Genomic DNA, 15,550 nt, shown 5'->3' with positions numbered 1-15,550 from the left:
ACAATTCATGGGAAGCAGCTCTGTTACTTTTGGTCTTTTCTCCCAGGTCTCTGGTTTTCTGTTTAGTATTGAGAACTGTTTTTGTTGCAAGTTTGTAGCCTGTTGCATAGATGTTTTGTGAGTCCGTACAAACTCTGCACCCACCAGTACTCAACAGATGTTTTCTATGATGAGTCTGTACAGATCTGAACAAATGTCTGCTGGCAAAAAGATCATTACAAGTCTGCGGAGATATTTCCTTCTGTTTAGTTTTGAACCTGCCTCATAGTAATTGCATGCGCTACTTCTATATGAAGCTTCTTTGGTAGTAGGTTACAGACTGACAAGAAACTGCTATCTGTCTAACTACTATCATCAACTACTGTAATCATGGCTGGATCTCTAATTTTGGCCAAGTAACCAAAACCTCTTTAAATGACACTTCAGGACTCGCCTTGTTGAATGGTCTTCAGTGCGGTGCTTAAGCCAGTATCTCTCCCAAGAGGACTAGAAGACGGGCCAGTAGATTTGAGGCATTTCAGTGGCCTGCAGACATGCAACCTAGTGTTTGTGTGTCACCCTGCATGGGTTGATTATCTGAGCAAGGCAGCTGGGCACCTGCTCCAAATGCAAGGGCCTGTAGAAGATACAAGGAAGAGAAGGAGCCTGTCATGACCTCAGACTTGATGAGAATAAGTGGGTCAAGGGACTTCAGTTCCCTCTTGGAGAGTAGTTCTTCAGATCCATCTCTGAATTTAATAATTGTCATGAAAGCTATTCTGTTAGGTTGTTACTGACTCAAAATATAGAGTTGGGCACTCACTGTGCTGGGGAGATGCCTAAGCAGGTGGGGGCATGGATGACAGAATCTACATGGTAGGACCAGATAACCATACAGCTTCAGTATGTATGTGTGGCTTACCCTGCTAACTCCTGGGAAGAGCCACTCCACAATATGCTCAGCAGCTCTCTGAAGGGCCTTTCCAAGCTCTGACCATGGACAGTCAGTTATCCTGCTAGAGGTGGGGCTTACCATAGGACTTGGCTTTAAATGTAGGAGGGAAAATAAATGCTATGATTAGTCATCTGTTTATGCTCCACTACCTAAATTTGTAAACAGGACATGTAGCTCGTGTCAGTATAACCTATTTAATCCACCTGAACATCCAACATTCTGCCAAAGTGTACAAAATTGATCAGTTTTTCATTGAAATGCTAGCCAAAAAAGAAGCATCTAAAATCTTGAGATTTTTTTTGCAAGTTCCAGTCAACAATGCCTAGACCATTCTTTATTTATTACAACTAATATATATTTTTTATTTAAAAAAAAAAAAAAAGTAAAACAAGAACAAACTCCTGCATCTGGCCTGACAATAAGTGGGCCAGGTTCTGTGATTGGATTCTGAAATACTCAGAAATTAATTCCTACTATCTTCCTCCACAGATAAAAATCAGAAAAGGTTGGGACTAGAATTAGAGGCAAGTCCTTGAACAGGTTGTTCCTGAGTCTTTAAACTTGTTTAGTGTTGGAAAATGGAAGAAATCTGAAATGAAGAAAAAGTAATATATGAGGAGTAGAATAACTTGCACTGGAATATTTGGAAATATTTAGAGACACTCTGAAGTACCAAACGTTGAGGTAAACATTAAGAAAAGCATTTTTCATACAGGCTTTTAGTACTCTGAAAAGCAATACATGAATAAACTTCCCCGAAGCCACTGGGCATAATATCAAAATATCCTGCTTGCTTAGAATGCAAAACAGCATGTATTTGTGATGGTTGTTTTGACATACAGACTTTGAGAAGTAAATAATGGGAAGTAAACAAATAGCTGCTTGAGAGAGCAAGAAACTCAGAAGTGAGCTACAGACAGAAATTATTGTGCTAACCATACTCTTCTATTCTTCCCTGTCATTGGATCAAAACTAATGTTTTGTTTAACAAATATGAGTTTTGCGTGAAGATCATGGGTCAGGTTTGCTCTTTCTTTACGGCTCTGTACAGATCTAGCTTTTGGTCTTTTCTATGAGTTCTTTAATTTTCTATTTGGTATTGAGAACTAGTTTTGGTGCCAGTTTGTAGTCTGTTGAGTGGATGTTTTGTCAGTCCATACAAATTCTGCACCCACCAGAAGCAAACACAGCTGTGGAAATGGTGCACAGAGCAATGACCTGCCTTTTGGAAGAAAAGCCAATGGACAGTTGCAGTTATTAAAACTGCTGTTTTGGTCAGAGCGACTGCTTTTGATGCATAGTCAGAGCTGCACGATGTGTTTGCTCAAAAAGTTGGGTAACTTCACGCTGGAAAATGTTCAGGGGTTGGTTGTAGTGATGTGGAATACATTCGCATAGCCTGAGTTCCTATTGTGTGGACAGATGCTTCATGCTCCTGCCTTGCCCCGCTGTCTCAAATGGATTATCACAAAAATACTCCTTTTCAGTCTTACAGTTTCATTTAGGGCCTCGTGGGAACTTGTAATGCTGGTAGTTGCCAGTGTTGTTAGATCTTAGCAGAGAGCCTTGATGCTGAATTAATGATGGAAAAATCACAGACTGCTTTTCTCTCTGTGTGAAAGAAGTTTGTGCTTTCTCCGCCTCTTTCTGTGACATACCATGAAGTTCAGTCCAGAAAAGTCTTGAGTTCATGCAGATCCCTCTGTAAAAATTGGAGCTAGATACTACCTTTCCTCTAAGTATAGCTACAGGAGTTAAGCAACTGGCCTCCTTGGCTTTTCAAGGTGCTTCCATCTTATTTTTCAGAAACGATCGTGACAAATGAAGGAGTTACGTGCATTGTGCACTCTTTTTCATTGCTGTTTCCCTACAGGTGATTTTAATAGGCAGCTGATGAGCCAGATGATGCAGATGAACCAGTTACTGGGTGATGTGAAAGACCTTCTGAGACAACAGGTACTGTATAAGGACTTCAGTGTGAAATCTCCCATGCGTGTGACTCTAGTAGGGTCAGTGGAGAATTCACGTAAGCAGTAAGATTTTGTGTAGAGTTCATTGCCTCAGGTGTTTGACATAGTGGAGAAAAAATAACCAGATAGTTTCTGGTACAGGCCTGTTGCACAGAACTGAACTTAAATTTATTCCAGTTGCTGCTTGGTCTCAGTACTGGATTTGCATGGCGGCTGTTAAGCGTGTCATTCTTAAAGATCCTATTGATGGAGGATGAAGTGAAGTACAACCATTATCACTGTTAGCTTTATGAAATACAAAGAGCATCTCATTTCAAGATACAGAATATGTGTTGCGTGATCTGAGTGGCATCCTGGGAAAAATTGTAATAGTTCTTCTGGCAAACTGGAGCTGCCTGTACCCAAATAATTTTTATTTTCTATATTCTCAAGGTCAAAGAAACAACTTTTTTGAGAAATACCCTAGCTGAGTGCCAGGCATGTGGTGAGTATTCCTGAACTGCATGTAAAAGGCAACCAGATGAGATGTATGGTCATTTAAAAACTAATATTGATAGTATCAGTTATGTTTGGTTTCTAAGAAGTACGTTTAGAAAATCCTGTGCTCAAAATTCTAGATGTATTGGTCACAAATTTAGAATAGATTCTCATTAGAGAAAAAGTTTTTAGTTTCCATAGATCTGGCAGTCACTTAATGGGGTATAAATACCCTGTAAATAAAGCAGTGCTATCTCACGCTGTACTGTCAGTTCTCACTCTGCCACAAAGGTGTGCCACGTGTTCCTGGGAACGGAGACATTGCCAGTCAATTGTCTCATGAACAGTCTTAGTAGAAGCTGAGGAATCAGAAATACTATGCAGAAGCTGGTGTACGTCAATCTGAGGCAGGTTCTGGGTAGTCTACCTGAAACTAATCTGGTTCCAGGTATGTTGTTGTTGGTTAACAGCAATAAGATCCGAAGGAAAGTTTCCATCTTTTCACTAAATGGAAGAAGTAAATGTTACGGCATGGCCCTTCTACACAACTGTAGGACATGCACGCACTCAGTATAAAAAGAGAAAATACTTCCTCACTGGATGGGGTGAAGGGCCTTAAACTCATCAAGTCTCTTAGCTGCTTGCTTCTCCCAAGATAATCAAAATTCTCAATATCAAAATTCTGTTGAGTTCCAGCCAGGTTAAACTTCATGTGCAAGTGCCAAAGAAAAAGTCTTTAAATCTTGTACAACTGCAAAGATGCAGCCCATGCATTGGTACCAGGGTTCAGCACCAGCCACTCTCGGAAAATCTTGCTTTAGCCCAGTGCTGGTCTCTGTGTGTTTTAGCCTACATGTCCAGCTGTGCATCCATGGTTTGCCAGCTGCTGCTTCTTTATTTCCCTTATTTGTATATTGTCAAATATGTTTTTGCAAAACCATGGCACCGTTTTTCTTATGAAATTGTGATGTTGTTGATTTAGCTGCAGAAATACCTTGTACTGGAAAACTTTAGTCCTTTGGGCATCCTTCTAGCCATCTGAAGTTGCTGGCTTTCAGCTTCCTGCCCTGGCCAGCAGCAGATCTGTACTGGGACTAACCTAGAAGGAGGGCCCCCAAGTGTACCCAGGAACAACACAGGAACATAACAAAACTGCCTTAATTTTCACCATCTGGGGACACAGCAACCTGCTGGGCTGTTGCCAGCATGAAGTCTCTTCAGCCACAGCACAGCTGGTAGCAATGCAGTGCAGAAACATGAAGTCCCTGCTGAGCAGCATCCTGGGGATCTCTCCAGAGTGCTTGCTAGCCAAAAGCCATGATGGATGTTTCTCTCAATTGCTAAAACTGCTCTTCTTTTTGCTTTAAAGGTTTGGGAACTGTGAATTTTCCAACTCCGATCCCTAGGCGCAGCAAACCCAAATGTGAAGCAAGTTCCTGCTTCAGGGGAGTCAGGTGCATGGAGACAACTGAGGGATTTCAGTGTGGCCCCTGCCCTGAAGGGCTCACAGGGAATGGAGTGATATGCTCAGATATCGATGAGGTAAAATAGTGACTTTCACTGAATTTAAAAAAAATAAAAATAAAAAGCAACTGTCTCATATATAGCAATGAGTTGCTGATGCTTGCTGTTTGCAGCATTTGCTGACTGCATGCACAGTGTGCATATTAATTCATTCTGATTTGATTCTACCTCCCTATTTTGCTGTTGTTGCAGCTTTATGGAGGTTATACATGTGAAAACTTGAAATACGCTGGTGGGTTGAAAAATTATGTAAAGGAATTCAATGTTTTAGTTTTTGCTTTAAAAAGGCACTTTTGACATAGTTATTTCTATTCCACAAGAAGATTCTGTAGCTTCTGTTATATGCAGAACTGCAGAAGTACTTGTTGTTGACATGGGCTTTGTATCTTTAAACTGTAGTGATCCTGAGCTGGCCTAGGAGACCAAAGTCACCCCTAACTGGAGCAGTGTTTTCAGCCTAACCTTAGATGTCTGTGACAGAAAATAAACACTTATTGTTTTACTTTATGGATCTGATGAAATCTGATAAGGTTGACTTAAATCTATTTTTTTTCTTATGATATGTTAGCAGTTCAGAGCTTGCTTGTATTGAGGACTGAGTTAATAGATTTACAACATCTTAAATGATTAAATAAAAACTGTGTTCAATGAAATGTGTCACTCGGTATACTTAACACGAACAACAAACCATTTACAACTTCATGTTTTTTCTGTGTGATGATTTTTGCCATTGCCCTTGAGTGTTGTTTTTTTTTTCTTGTGGAAAAATGGATGTATTAGGCTAGGGAACTAGGTCATTAATTGTGCCTGTACTATGTACCTACCCAATGATGGCAAAGAGCAACAGCAATTCCTTTTTTCTCTTTCCTAGCTAACATGAGATGTGCTTTGTCTGCTTGTTGGGTTTGTTCCTTCCTGTAGGCCAGCAGCAGAGAGGCTGCTTTATGCCCAGCTTACGTCTGTGAAAAACACTGGGGAGAAAGTGGGTTGAGTGTAGCAGTTTCCTGAGTTGTAGGCGCTGTCTTTTATTTTATCTCACATGGCATGAACTGTGTCTGCTGCAACAGAAGGTGCAAAAAAAAAAAAAAAAAAAAAAAAAAAAAGGAAATCCAGAAACTCTGAAATGTGAATGCAAGAGGTGAAGAGCTGAGGCAGCTGTGGCATGAGTTTCATGCCAGGCAACCATCGTGGAAAAACTCAGGCCAGCTGAGATAGAGCCCATAAGTATGGAAGGGGTCTACCTACTGATCCATATTCAAACTGAGGCAGAACTCCCCCCTGCTATTTTTAGTGTTAGAGCACTTCTACCCATGTAGCCGTGGTAGGGAAAAAAAACACAAGACTCATGTAAAGTGTCCCAACCTTAAGATTAGGTTTCCCTGAGTGATTAGGATCTGCCACTGGATGTTTACTTACCTTAAAGTTCCTACTACCACTCCACAAGGCAGAGCAGATCTCTTATTAGAAAGAGCAAGGATTTTTTTCCAAAATGATGTCATACAGTCTTGCATACATGAGGGCACTACTAAAATGCCAAGCAGTCTGGTGCATTTTGTTCACCAGAAAATACCTCCGGTAGCAGGTGGATTTTTGCTTATGTAAGCAGAGGGAGAAAAGAGATAAATGATAATAGCCTTATTTTGTGTAATAAAGGGTCTCTGAGTTAGCTGAAACTGTAAGGATAGTCATACATTTTTGAAAGTGCTTTAGGAATCTCTTCTAGGATAACACCTTTCTACTGATAGAACTATTTCTGTACTTCCTAAAAAAAATGGCATTTAAAAAGGAGTTCACATGCAAATCTGAGAAAGTGGGAAGCTTCTAGATTTCTCTAAGAGCTGCCGTCATTCTTCCAGAGGCTGTTAACATCTCTGCAATAAGCTCCCTTCTTACTCATTGCCATCTTGAAGAAATTACTTTCATATGTTGTATTTTGTGAGCTGCAGCTATGCTCTGTGATGTAATTTGAGTGCCCTCTCCTGGCTACAACAAAAAATCCACATTAAATAGTTCTGTAACAGGGACAAAATGTCTGTCCTGGGTTTTACGTTTTTCTTATGCTAATTGCAGACACACTTCTGTCAGATCTTTCTGTCCAAAATGCTTGGATTTCTTTGGCTTGTTTCCCCCTCATATTATCGATTTTTTTTTCTGTTAGTGATGGAAGGAGAAAAGGCACATTTTAAAAATTTTTATTTCTTCCTCATGTTTTTATATATTGTTGTCTCTAAGCCATAAGCAGTATGACATGCTGACGTTTTTAGTACTCTTACAAATAATACCTGCTGGCTAGTGTTGATACTTGAGAGGCAGCAATACAGGATGTAGTTCCTGAAACGGCACCCACAAGGCCACTGAAATGGGGTCACAACCATTCTGTGATACCACATGAGGTAACGAACTGAGTAATGTCTTCAGTCCACGGGTGATGCTGTGGGTATGTGGTATGTTGGGAGAAGTGCTGAGGGTTGCCAGTGGGCCTCTGGTCTAGGAATGTGTGGGTGCTACTGACACAACCCTGTTCATCTGGCTCACACGTGGTTTACTTCTGACTAAATTACTTCTGAAATTTGCCCGCATACGTACAAGGGAAAACGCTGCTGCTACTTCAGTGTGTACAGAACACAACTGCAGGACCTTTTGTGGGTTGCAGCCTTGCTGCTTTCCTGATAATGTAGTCTGGGCCCTTCTAGGGAGAGTCTCATCCTCCAAAGGAGCTGAACCTGTCCAACAAAAGGAAGGCAGAGGATCAGAACTTAGGGCATCAACTGCAGGCAAGAATGGAAGATCGTAAGTGTTATTTAAATTATGGGGATAGCTGAAGACCTAGTGGGGTCAGACATACCCGATACTTTTCTCTCCAAGCCAACTGTGAACAGAAGACAAGAATATCCAGACGTTTGCATTTAGCATTGCCTAGGCAGGCTGACTGAGAGGTCTATGGACATAGTCTGTCCGGATGTTACTGAAGTGCGAACCAGTGTTTGGTTGATTATTTTTTTTTTTTATTTGCAGTGCCGTTACAGCCCTTGCTTCCCTGGAGTGCGTTGTGTGAACACTGTACCAGGTTTCCGATGTGAGACCTGTCCCCCAGGATATACAGGACAAACTGTGCAAGGAGTGGGACTCAGCTATGCCAAGAGCAATAAGCAGGTGAGTGGCAGCATCTCTGCAGGAACCTCCGTTGCAAGGTGCCCGTTTAAATCAGTGTTACATTTTATTTATATTTCAGTCATTCCATGGTTACCTGGTACAGTTAGACAGAGCTTGGAGTGCTTCAGTTAGAAGATCTTAGGTTGTGTTTGTTTGCCTTCGATGTGAGTATTAACAGTCTAATACTCAGGACTGGTTTGGAGGCAAGAAAAAAAGTCATTATTTTTATAGGTATCTAATCAATTTTAAAGAGAAACTACATTGATCTTTGTAAACTTATTCTGAACTAGGAAGAGTGGTAGGAAAGGCCTGTTTTGCTGTTGTTTTTTTTTTGTTGTTTGTTTGTTTTTAACATTCCTGTAGTGCCCTACAAGGGGAACATAGTTCTTATCTAAACTCTTATGGTTGAACCAGAAGCCCATCCTAAGGTTGAAGTTTCCTGTACTGCACGGTGTCTCTTCAGGGTTGGTATGTGTCTGGAGATCCATCCAAAAATTGAGCCTGTGGAGTATGTGTCTACCATTCTGAGAGTAGACAAGCTTCGGTGACTTTTCTTCAGACTTAGATCTCAAGCTAATGTAGTTTTTGCTCTATGTTGTTTTGTTTTGTTGCTAGGTCTGCTTAGATATTGATGAATGTCAGAATGGTGGGCATGGACTCTGTGTTCCAAATTCCCATTGTATAAACACTTTGGTGAGTAATTTTTCATTTGTGACTATTAAAAAAAAAGATTGTTTTAAAATTCATTGAAACTAGAATGGGATTCTTGGCTCTGATTCAAGAGCTGAATAATATAATCTATTTGTTGGCGTCATCTAAACTAAAGAATCCCTTCCCGTTTCTGCGACTAAGAATGAAATAAACAATACTTGATTTGGTATTGATATATCTACCTGAGTTGTGTCCATATCCCTTTCAACGAGGAATGGCAGTAACTTTTCTTTCCACATCCTCCAATTACGTGTGTTTATGAATCTGTTATGGCAAGGAAACTCCTTTCAAATATTGAATCTTTGCTTCCCCTCATCTCTTCCCATCTAGCAACTGCTGCAGCAAGCTGTTCCTCTGGATGCTCTTTTTATAGGAAGTCTCCACTTCACTAGGATATTTTTTGTTGTATTAGTTATCCCGCTATATAAGCATGGAGAGGAGAGCTGCGATTCCTACAGCCCATTTAATACCTATAAGTATTAAATCCACATTTAATACCTATAAGTGTTAAATCCAGGAAACAAGCATAGCATGAATAGAAATGGTTTGAAAGATGTTAGGATCCAGTAGAATGGGTACACAACCAATTTAAGGCTCTGAAGCAATTCGGACGCAAATAAGCATTCATTTAACTTACAGCACTGTCAGATGTTCTTCTGCTACAGCTGGCTGTATAGAGCAGACTTTGTTCATAACAGGAGAGGGCTTAAAAATAACCTACAGGTGTAAAGGTGCTCCTTTTTTTTGCAGGTGGGTGTTGTTGAGGCTACCAGCAGTGTTCCAAGTGATGTATTTCCCTTGCAAATAACCTTGTCTTTCTACGTTCACTGTTCACTGTTTTCACTATTCAGTATGTCTCTCTCTGTATATGTATGTATTCTGGTATCTGGAGTGCTTCTCTCACATGTTGTATCTTACTGCATGACTAGCCCTCTTCTGGCAGCTGTCAGGCCTGGTTTGCAGAGGGCGACAAGAGGTCTGCCAGCTGTCAAACAGAGCAGCGTGGGTTTTTTTGCTCCTGTCTTCCTTTAGAAAGAGCTTGGTCTAGAAATGCAGTCTCAAAGTCTGGTTTAGTGCATACCAGAGCTTGATATAGAACAGAATATACTGAGCAAACTTAGCATGCTCCAGAAGATACTACCCTGGTGTCCATCAGGAGGAAGTGCACATACTGTTAAGTTTTGCAAAGGCCGTACCATCTGCATGGTCCAGTGACCACGTTGCTGTCCATTCATCTGTATGTCTTTATGCCATTTTCATAACTTTCAGGCTGAAAGTTAAAGTTTGAACTGAAGTTAGCTAGGAACACAGGAAAAAAAATAATGCCCAGTTGAGTAGTAAATTTTTCTCTCTCATGCTGGACTGGGACAGTCCTGACAGTTCATGCAGCACGCTTTGTATGGGTGAAGTCATCTGAAGCACCTCAGTTTCATAAAGAGGTGGATAGACAAGTTTGTCAGAGGACTGTCTACTTCTGTTCTTTGACATATCAAAAATAATTATAGATAGAATCACAGAATATTCCAAGTTGGATGGGGTCCACAAGGATCATCAAGTTCAACTCCTCCACACAGGACCACTCAAAAATCAAGCCAGCTGTCTGAGAGCATTCTTCAAATGCTTCCTGAACTCCATCAGGCTTAGTGCCATGACCACTGCCCTGGGGAGCCTGTCCCAGTGCCCGACCACCCTCTGGGCGCAGAACCTTTCCCTAACGCCCAGCCTGACCCTCCCCTGTCCCAGCTCCATGCCGTTCCCTCGGGTCCTGTCGCTGTCCCCAGAGAGCAGAGCTCAGCGCCTGCCCCTCCGCTCCCCTCGTGAGGGAGCTGCAGGCCGCCATGAGGCCTCCCCTCAGCCTGCTCTGCCCTGGGCTGAGCAAACCAAGGGACCTCAGCCGTTCCTCATGCATCTTCCCCATTTGACCCTTCAACTATCTTTGTAGTTCTCCTTTGGACACTCTAATAATTTTATGTCCTTCTTATATTGTGGCATGCAAATTCTCTATAAGGAAGAAAGGTTATTTTCAATTCTCTTTTGTGTGAGAGACAAAAGCCATATTCAATGCTTGAAGAAAGTCTCTTCTTATCAGCATTTATCTGTTTATAACTTTTTTAGTGATTGTCCCAACACAAACTGAAATTCCTTGGCTTAGCTTTTTTGCATCTCTTTATGTAAGAGAGTTGCACAAATATAACTCAAAAATATATACATGTTTCTAGGTAAACCACTGCAAAAGGTTGCATGTATGTTCTTACTGCAGTGTAAATGGAGATGACTGTCTTTGAGTCATTATTTCCTTTCTAAAGAATAAGATTTAGCTCAGATTGGCTTAAAAACATCAAAGTTTGAAAAAAAATAATGGAGCAAAGACTAGATGAACTTCTTGTCTCTCTTTGATTGTTGTTCCCAGTTCAGTTTAGATAAGTAGTCAGGCCAGCTTTACACTGAAATAAGAGCATCCAATCTAATAATCAGATGCTGCTTAGAATTTTACACAAAGTTTTGGCTATTTGGAAGTAGCTCAGAAGGAACAAAAAAATGGTCTCAACAGTTGAGCATGTTTTACAGCATGTACTGTGGGAGGCAAACGTGGATTTTGCTTGGAAAGAAAGCTTGTTCACAGTGGAAAAAGGATCAGGGTATGAAAAACGACACTTGCACAGCATAAGTCGTATGACATGAGTCTTGCTCACAAACTTGCTTTTTGAAAAAAAAAAAAAAGTCCAGTTAAAAGCATGACTAATAACTCTTTGTTCTTACAGGGTTCTTATCACTGTGGCCAGTGCAAATCAGGATACACAGGAGACCAAGTTAGGGGATGCCAGGCTGAGAGAAGCTGCAGAAGTCGAGCCCTCAATCCATGCAGTGTCCATGCCCGGTGCATTGAGGAAAGGAGAGGGGAGGTGACATGCATTGTGAGTTCATAAATTCATGCATTTGTACAGTGAAAAACAGCCTTTTTTAGCCTGGAATTGAGCTAGTGAGCTTTGTGGTCATTTTATCAGTATTGTTGGGTTTCCAACCGAATTGCAGCACAATGGCCCGGACCAGTTATGAAAATAACTGAACTGAGTCTGTCTGGCATTTTTTTCTCCTTGCAGCACATCTATAATGCAGCCATACTTATGTGCCATATTTACTGTGCGGGCGGCTAGAGTTTGTATGATCAGATTTTTTTGGGAATGGCATTTATAGACCTACAGTCTCCTTCGGAAGGACTATCAAGTGTCACTGTACAAAAGACATCACAAGGGCAAATTCCTCCCCTGGTGCTCTTCTGCATGCATGCTTTTCAGCTGTGTAGCTGTCATTAGGGATCCTGTCTGCATAAGCACAGTGCCTGTATTTGTCTGCTGATAGAGGTGGCAATTTTCCAAATGTGACTACAGATTCTAGGCACAGGTAGGCTGTACTGGGCTTTCCAGCCCTGGGAACAGAAGAACACTAAATGGCATATGAACTTTTATTGTAGGAGTTTAACTGAAGTATATTACGTATTTTTTCCATGTTGCGAGGGGAAGCAAGAAGCTAGTCTTGTGTCCTAAATTTGGATACAGTACATGCTTTTGCTGGAACTTGCTTTGGTCTCCTTTTTAAGAACATCTATTTCAAAGAAGAAAAAATGAGGATATTTTAGGTTCATGCTGTAATGGAAAGATGTTACTCGTGTTAGGCAAGTCTTTGTTTTAAGGAGAGGCCAGAGTTTAACATGAAATTCTCTGCGTGTATGTTCAAATGTTACAAATTAGGGATTGTTTTGAAACAATACCAATTTCATCGGCTTGGAGAAAATTGTATGAAGATGTCCTTGCTTTGGTGGTGCAAACTGAGTAACTGTCAGAACAGTTTTCTTCTAAAATTTCCTGTAGTTGCAGATTTATTCTTGAGATACTAAATAAAGCACCCATCTAACCATGGGCCCCTTGCTGAGATGCTGTGTGCACATTCTGCCTAGGTCCTGCTTTTCTGTCTTTTCTCCATCCGCAGATGAAGAATCAGAACTGACTCCTGTCAGGTATCTGAAATAAATCTATGGCTCCAACTGAAATCTATAGGTGTTGCAGGTAGAGTCCATTTAAAATAAAGCCTTAGCTTATTCTGGCTGTTTGTAGATACAGAGAGCTTGAATTAAAGATTTTCTGTTCACATTGAGAGTTGCTGGGGTGTACTTCATTATACTGATATATATATATATATATATATATATATATATATGATATATATATCATTATAGTGTACTTCACTGTTTGTGCCTTCTGCATGTCAGCATTTTCAAGATTGATGCCGAATTTCCCTCTTGAATATTTCTGAAGTGGCTCATTAACCTTTTGGTAGTACTACCATGGTGTTTTATTGATAGTGTGGCATTGGCTGGGCTGGTGATGGTTATATTTGTGGAAAAGATGTTGACATTGATGGCTACCCAAATGAAGAGCTCTCTTGCCCTGCTGAAAGCTGCAGAAAGGTAAGAAATTCTTTCTTAATTCTATAATAATTCAGAGCATGAAGGGGGCTGAGAAGAATGACTAGATGTATTCATCCTTTTTCAAGTTACTGTATTCCTGTGGATAAATTGTTTCATTTGATTAATTAAAACAATAGTAGAAAAGCTGATAATTTTATATTTTCAGTGACTTTAATCCATAGAACACCAGACATATCTCACTTTTTGTCTAGGACAACTGCAAATTTGTCCCAAACTCTGGACAGGAAGATGCTGATGGTGATGGGGTTGGCGATGCCTGTGATGAAGATGCAGATGGAGATGGCATTCCCAATGACCAGGTGCTGTGTGCAGAACAGGGTACAGGAGTCTGTGCAAACAGAAGAATCTCACATTACTGCAGTATGCAGTGATTTTGAAATCTGGCTTGCTACTATTTACTGAAGATTATCTCATACACAACACTGTCAGCAGCTCTCTAAATCCTACTTTTTTCTTTATATAAAGCTCCCTTTTATTAGACCTAAAAAAGAATACACCGAAAAAACTAGGGCTACCTCACCTATCCTTAGGTCCCACTAGTTTACGCTATATTATATTTCAGCATTGAATTTTACATCTTTTTTTATACAGAACTTGTCTCCTTTCACACTCTCCGATATGATGGCCTTTAGGAACATTACTTACATTAGCGTCTTTCATTTTAAAGATCAGTTTAGCCTGACATAACATTTCATGAGGGATCCAACCCTCCCCCCCCAAAAAAAAATTAATGGGTGTCTTGCCAATAACTTGAAAAAGCTTTGGATCATGTTCTGAAAGAGATTTCCATGTGGGGATTCTGCTGCAGAATGCCCCAGAGTATAAATTCATATTGTAAAGGCTTGTTTCCATTCACCTCATATTCTCACGTGTGGTGTTGTTCTACACTAAGACCCTTGCATGGTATTTTTTCATGCACTTGCAAGGAAGACAGCAAGGATGCCCTGTCCAGAGTACAAATGCACATGTGAAGCTAGGGCAGGCTAGCAATCGCAGAAGGCAATCACAGGCTGTTTTGCCACAGAGACCAACCCTCGATTCTGGTAGTTTGAGGCACTTGGTCTTCTAAACGTTCTAGAAGGAAAGATATTAGATCCTCCTTCAACTGTGAATCCCTATGCAGATTCAGCCCTTTCACTATCAAGTAACTTCCATACTGTTGATAAGCTCTGTTTTGCCTCTTGCTCCACATGTGTGAGAAGGTCATGGATGTGCTAGATGAGAGAGACTGTTTACACCTCTTTGAATTTCAGTTTTCCCTGTATGCCTTCTGATGGGAAGATAAAGTCAAGAGCAGCTTGTATGACAAAAGAATAAGACTTGTAACTTTTTTGCATCAAAAAATCCTAATTTTCCAAGTGTTTTCCTTTTGTTTGAGTCTCTACCAGAAGGGGGCAACCATCTTTCACTGAGAGTATCTACGAGCCCTATCAAGGTGTCTGAACTGCAACTTTTGAGAAGAAGGTCCATGTAAGGAAGCCAGGGCATCAAAACAGGTTACTCATGTGAACCCATCCAAAATGAGAATCAGAAGTCAAAGTTATAAATAAAGCCTTATGGTACTCAGTGTTCATGTTTAGTGTTTCCATGGTGTGGCTCAAAGTAGAACTTTGAGGGGGAGCCAGTGAAATCTGGTCCGGAGCTGATGTTCACATAAAATATCCAACTGCCCACAGTAAATATTTCTCATGAAAATAGAAATAAATGCAAGGGTTATGTAAATCCACTAAAGTAGAAATGAAAGATTCAGGGTACGGTTCATACCTAATTTAGATCTATGTCCTGCAGGATAACTGTGTCTTGACTCCCAATGTTAACCAGAGAAATAGTGACCAAGATATCTTCGGAGATGCTTGTGACAACTGCCGCAACGTCCTGAATAATGACCAGAGGGACACAGATGGTGATGGGAAAGGAGATGCTTGTGATGATGACATGGATGGAGACGGTTGGTAATTCCTCACTTACAGCTTCTCTGATGTTCTTGAAATTGACCCAGAAAATGCTGTGTATTAGAAACTTCCTGCTACCAGCTGCTAAGCGTCATGTAACGTGGTGTCTTTCTTCATGAAACCTCTGGAAGTATTTTTTTTTTTTTTAGATTAATTTATATCTTTTAGTCTCCATCTGAAGCACCGAATGCTTTATAACAGATAAACTGAGCTTTGTTTCATGTGTAACTTAAGGTCATTGGTCATTCGGTAACTCCTTAAAGGTGCAAACATGTCCCAGAGATCCAGCTCTGCCTGTCTCAGATGCTCAGGAGCTACAAAATGTATTATTTCCATTGCTGTA

The 15,550-nt window shown here is 40.6% G+C and overlaps 1 protein-coding gene across 1 annotated transcript in view; it reads left to right on the top strand.

Annotated features, from left to right (window-relative positions):
* The window catches only part of THBS4 (thrombospondin 4), a 38,800-nt gene that overhangs the window by 12,675 nt on the left and 10,575 nt on the right, over nt 1-15,550 (top strand). The window contains exons 5-13 of the mRNA XM_035553527.1: nt 2,808-2,890; nt 3,337-3,388; nt 4,751-4,923; nt 7,921-8,058; nt 8,674-8,751; nt 11,532-11,684; nt 13,130-13,234; nt 13,447-13,554; nt 15,044-15,203. Of these exons, the coding sequence (XP_035409420.1) occupies nt 2,808-2,890; nt 3,337-3,388; nt 4,751-4,923; nt 7,921-8,058; nt 8,674-8,751; nt 11,532-11,684; nt 13,130-13,234; nt 13,447-13,554; nt 15,044-15,203 (1,050 nt within the window). The remainder of the gene's footprint in view (nt 1-2,807; nt 2,891-3,336; nt 3,389-4,750; nt 4,924-7,920; nt 8,059-8,673; nt 8,752-11,531; nt 11,685-13,129; nt 13,235-13,446; nt 13,555-15,043; nt 15,204-15,550) is intronic.

This window comes from Cygnus atratus, chromosome Z (genome assembly GCF_013377495.2).
Source record: "Cygnus atratus isolate AKBS03 ecotype Queensland, Australia chromosome Z, CAtr_DNAZoo_HiC_assembly, whole genome shotgun sequence".
Lineage (NCBI taxonomy): Eukaryota > Metazoa > Chordata > Aves > Anseriformes > Anatidae > Cygnus > Cygnus atratus.
This window is presented reverse-complemented; position numbering and strand designations above follow the sequence as displayed.